At 30.9% G+C, this 5,460-nt stretch overlaps 1 protein-coding gene across 1 annotated transcript; it reads right to left on the minus strand.

The window, feature by feature from the left end:
• Positions 1–2,135: 2,135 nt before the first annotated feature.
• LOC116766495 (proton-coupled amino acid transporter-like protein pathetic) lies at positions 2,136–5,212 on the minus strand. The gene is made up of 9 exons (XM_032656362.2): positions 5,032–5,212; positions 4,881–4,964; positions 4,509–4,659; positions 3,836–3,957; positions 3,664–3,748; positions 3,356–3,597; positions 3,070–3,282; positions 2,834–3,003; positions 2,136–2,456 (listed from the first exon to the last, which is right to left on the minus strand). Exons 1-9 carry the CDS (start codon positions 5,082–5,084, stop codon positions 2,218–2,220), a joined length of 1,359 nt encoding a protein of 452 aa, XP_032512253.1. The 5' UTR covers positions 5,085–5,212; the 3' UTR covers positions 2,136–2,217.
• Positions 5,213–5,460: the final 248 nt, after the last annotated feature.

A 5,460-nucleotide genomic window follows, 5' to 3' on the forward strand; every position in this document is an offset into this window, starting at 1 on the left:
TGACAGTTTTTATTTAACCCTACAGGAAACCACAGCAAATGACACTGCTTTTCTTCGCTGAGTTAGGTGTCTAGCGCTCCTTCTGGGCATTAGGTGTGTTGGCCAATTGGCAGCTGGTTGATAGTGAAATGGCTACTAGTAGATGTAGGTGAGATGTGAGCCGCGGCGATAAGGGAGACTCGGTGAATCGATTGTCCATTGGAGGAGTTATGGATAGTTGTGTTATTTTTAGGACATTCTTCCTGTAGGACACGCAGATACACTATATACAATGCATTTTATTAATTTGAGCCCAGCTACAATCTCGACCACAATTTTGTGATCAGTGCCAGTTAACACATGTATCCAAGACAAGGAGTCTCCTATCGCCACCTCCTCCACTTCGAACACGAAAATTTGAAGGCCTTGTGGGTGTACGTCAATAATGGAAACCACGTCAATATTTAAGGTTATCTAGTCAAAATTCCACAGAATGACAGTTATCGCTATAGCGATCTTGCTGGGTAAGGAATACTTTATTCCAAACTCAGTAGCAGCAGTGGGAGGAGGAAAGCTCTGATTCATTCAATCCTGTAATGATGTCAAAAAAGTCAAGTATGCTGCGTGCTAGATAAAACTGACAAAGCGTCTTAGCCCATGTAAATTATGTGCCTAAAAATGATACCTAGATACCTAGAAAAGCACAATTTGTTCAGCAATTTTCGATAGCATTTTCGTCGTGGTAGCTTGACACGTGATTTCTAGTATATCTGAATCACCGCTAAGCTTCTATCCTCAAAAGTGGACTTTTGAAAGGCAAGGACAAATTATTGCAGTCAGCCTTGATTTGGAGTTTGTTCGGATGTGGCCTAAGGGTTTTCTCAGCCAATACTTTACAGATTTCCCGAGGGACTGCCAGAGGATGAATTGTTAGCTTCCCATTTTTTTACCCAGCAGATGTATACAAGGTTTTATTTATGAAAATAGATTCAAAATTAGAGACTCACGCTGATTCCCTGCATTTCTAAAAAAATGTCTCTGAAATTGATACCGTAGATTATTATACAGACGATAAGACGAAAAAAATGAACTGGCATTTTTATTTTTACATATTAAATTAAATTGATTTATTAATATTCTATTAAAATTTAACAGGCTTATTATAACAAAATACACTCCAACCCACTGGAATTACCTTAACTATCATCATGATAAGTACAAAATAGATTGACCTCGACTACTGGATAATCTTTTTGTTATTGTATTATAATATGTTTTTAATTTTAATTTTTTTAGAATATTTAGGATTTCGTCTAAATATGTAAACTTGTTATTTAATTATACTTCTCAGATTAACAGAACCCGGACACTCATGTCTTCTATTGTCTGACTATTATTTGTATGTTATGTTATTCTATTCTTCTTATATTACAGAACTTTATTTTGTTATTTTGTATGGTGTGTTAATTCAGTGAAAATAGCTATCCAATTTCAGCCAACTTACCGTGAAAATATAACAAGATTTCTACCAATAAGTTTTAGTTTACATTTACCTTAACATCACATTACTATTTGATTTTTAAATTAGTGATTCTATTTTTCTAATTAAATTTCTAGCTAATATTTCGGTTTTAGTATAAAGAACCGTACATTCAGTATATAAGAAATAAAAGTAAATAAATTAAAAAAAATCTACAAGTTATGTACTAAATTAAAGATATTTAATAGTTTACAAATATTAAACAGTAAATAGCAATGTTGCAACCGGATCTATTTTTACCTTATATCTGTAGGCGCATTAGTTCGCATAGTTGGTTTAATTCTTATTAGGTAATTTTTAATTCTTATTTTCTAAGTAATTTAACTGAATTATAAAAAAAAAAAACAAAGACACGTGTCCCTTATTTAAAGAAAATTATTTAGAATACACTTAACATAGTATTAAATATTTAAATTAGGTCAATTAGAATATGACTTAAGTAAACATCATACCAGTGACATGAAACTCAAAAATAAAGAAACACATTAAAATTAATAGAAGACAGTTTTTAAAATTTCATATTAAAAATGTACATTTCTAAAACAAGAATGTTATAAACAATTGTATTATATATTAAAAGTTTATTAATATTTATTAACCATTTATAAGACTTTCAAGAATTTTTATTTTTAATTTACTCAACAACCTTACAGTACGGCATTAAAATTATTTCTATTTCATGAATTAACATTAAAAAATCACAATTTTTGAAACAAGGTCTGAATAGAACACGATATTCCAGATATTAAAACCAAAATCGAAAATATTAAGATAAAAGTATTTTTCCACAAGATCCATTTCCATTTCCCCATATCTTTGTCCCAGAGAAAAACAGTCTCAATAATAACAGGAAATGTAATACCCAGGATCGATAAACATACAGCTCCGACCAGCTCCATAAAGAGTTCTAGTCTAGGTATCGCACAGGCAAGGCCCACTAAAATAAAATATTTTTTGTATAAAAATCAAATATATTATAATCCGGTCTTAATTTAAATTTCAAGGATTGTACATAAATCAAAATTATTTTCACAAAACATACAAACTTTAGTCATCTAACAACCATATAGTTATTTAACTTTATAATTTTGAATTTAAATAAATCCAAGTCACTTTGTGTATGCTTTAATACTTTATATTCAGTTTATGATCAAATTAAATAAATTAAGAAACCTATTTTCGAATTGCGTATAAAACACGAATTTATTGATCATGAAAATGTTTTTTACATTATCAGTTACTCAAACAATCGTATGGTGTAAAGAAAATGATTGGAAAAAGTTAAATAAACAAAAAAATATAAACAAGTCTTACCGGTGAAAACTGTACCCGCCAACCTTATACAAGCAACACAAATCCTATGATTATTTTCATGAAATTTATTTTTTATCCTCTTCCAAAGAATTTCTAAAGGCACGTAGAATATTAATGCGTAGGAGAGTAACATAACACAAGCAACTAAAATCTTTGCTACTTGTGCTAAACTAAAAACAAAAATAGAGTATAATATAGGGAACACACTGTTTGAAATATATTGTTGTAAAACTCACATTTCATCATGAGGCAGATTGAGTGTCAAACTACCCCTTACGTCTTCACCGAAACTTAAATATCCTGTGAATCCGACAAAAGCAAATAAAGCGACCACAGCACTCATAGCTATTGTTAAGACTCCCGGACATCCGAGGAATTGATTCGGCTTCAACATTTCATTTTCAATCGGCATCACCACTCCAATGCCTTCCATAGCAAATAAACTTGTGCTAAAATTGATCACAATATGCATTTTATTCAGATTATCAATTTGTTAATATTTTATAAAAATATATAATATACCTTATAAAGTTAACGAATCCAGAGAAAGATGTAGATAAATTCCGTTTCGAAAGCGGTTGTGATTTTCGCAAACAGTAATATAACGATATACAAATAGAGGTGAGCCATACAAAATTTGCAAATGTTGAGAATGGGACCAAGTACTTCAGTTTCGTGATTTGTGTGAGCGGTATTAACACAATCAGGGTCAGAGCACAGAATGCCGATACTGACCACGATGGACCACAATACTCATCAGAAACCTGCAGGAATTACAAAGAATAAATATTCTATGTGATTGTTTTAATTACTAACTAATATTACCATACTTGTTTAAAACTCTCAGCAACAACCACGATATATACACAGCAAGCTCCTAAATGTGTGACAGCCAGAGAACAATCTGCTAGAAATCTAAAACAGAGTAGCATAACTAAAGCAAAAATTTAAAAGTGTGAATATTCTTCCCTTGCAACATTTTAAACTTCAAGGTACTTTTACCTGGCTATAGAGGCAAATTTTTGGACCGATTTTGGTCCATTTTTGAAAACTGAATAGCAAGTTTCAGAATATCCTAAACATGGTCTTTTAATATCTACACATAGAGCTTGTGATGTTTTTACCTGGAATAAAATAGAGTCACTGCTTTTAATAAAGAATATGAATGCCATTTTAAAAAACGAATTCAAGATAATCTCTTAAATCGTATTGAATCAATTTGTATAGACATAAATTCTATCTCTGAAAGTATTTTGCAAATTAATTTATAGCTAAGTTATAAACAAAGTAGACATCGCCTTGGGTAACTTAACCGCTATTGAGCTGAATAATAAAATTTTGTTCATTGACAACTGTTTTAGCCTTGTAAACATTGTTTCCACCATTTACATAACAACTTTATTTTACTCTGAAGGGATAGTTTCTTACAAATTCAGAATTATTTTTTGAAAATAATAACAAAACTCTTACAGAAAAAAAAAATTTTCGTTTCTTGAAAACGGTTTAAATATATGCCTCTAAGAGGACTCCATCCCATCGAAAATTTCTTTTAGTAAATTTGTATCATTAAAGGAAATAAAACATAAATAATTTTGACAAATGTGGTAATAATTGAAAAGCAGTTAAGTTACATTTAATATTATTCAAGTAAAAACATGACTTGAAGGAAACTTACAAATATATGAGTTACGTGAACGCAAATCAGACCAACAAATATTGTTCCAATAATTCCAGTGATGAGTCCAGCATTCTTGAACGCCACTGGCATCGCTAAAACACCTGAACTCAAAGAAGCTTTAAGAAGGTGGGCCAGAGCTCCGAAACTTCTGAAACACAAATAGCAGATCTAATGAAGATCCTTTTCAATATTTCAATGAAAAATGAATTATTTTTCCAATTTCATACAAAACTGAATCAAGTTCACTTAAAGTAAAAAAATCATATATTTTTTCCCAATTGCATAATTTGAACCATAGCCGTTTCATATAAAACAAACAATTAAATTTGACACTGTTTATATAACAAAACGTTAATAATATTGTCTTACGACGTGTTTGACTCCCGCGGTCTATGTTCGGCTGGTACATAACGATTAACATCTTCCTTTGCATCATTATCTGTTATCTCTGTCCTGAAAACAAACACCAAACTTATTTCCTTCTTCCTTGAACACATAATTTTACTATGAACAACAAAACCTTATATCTCTCAGAACACTTTGAGTACTCGTAATTGTTTGTGTTTCATTCATAGTCAAACTGAAAACTTCCACAACACGATTACAAGCTTATAAAATATTGGTGTAATATAATCATTCCGTGGGACAATAAACACTGAATGAACAGTCGCTGAAGCAAGCGTATATCACAAAGTGAAACCACTTCTATCTAATAATAAGAAGAAAATAGATTCAAACACTTGAATAGAGTACATACCAATAAAAACAAATGTGGATAAACAATGTCAATACTGAAGTTCGAACTGGCAATTTATGGTACATTGATAGTTTGACCTCAATCAGTTCAGTTCAGTGCTGAGGTGATGAAAGTGGTGTTATTCGTTGCATCAGCATCATAATTAGATATCAATTTTGTTCATCAATAGATTGATCAATGCAAAAATAGAAA

This window comes from Danaus plexippus, chromosome 15 (assembly GCF_018135715.1).
Source record: "Danaus plexippus chromosome 15, MEX_DaPlex, whole genome shotgun sequence".
Taxonomy (NCBI): domain Eukaryota; kingdom Metazoa; phylum Arthropoda; class Insecta; order Lepidoptera; family Nymphalidae; genus Danaus; species Danaus plexippus.

Excerpts from the sequence above, each read along its gene's own strand:
- LOC116766495 (XM_032656362.2), bottom strand. The coding sequence starts at position 5,084 with ATGAATGAAACACAAACAATTACGAGTACTCAAAGTGTTCTGAGAGAT. Across the intron at positions 4,660-4,880 it reads CCGCGGGAGTCAAACACGTC|AAGTTTCGGAGCTCTGGCCC; the intron begins GTAAGACAATAT and ends TTTGTGTTTCAG. Across the intron at positions 3,749-3,835 it reads AAATTTGCCTCTATAGCCAG|ATTTCTAGCAGATTGTTCTC; the intron begins GTAAAAGTACCT and ends ACTCTGTTTTAG.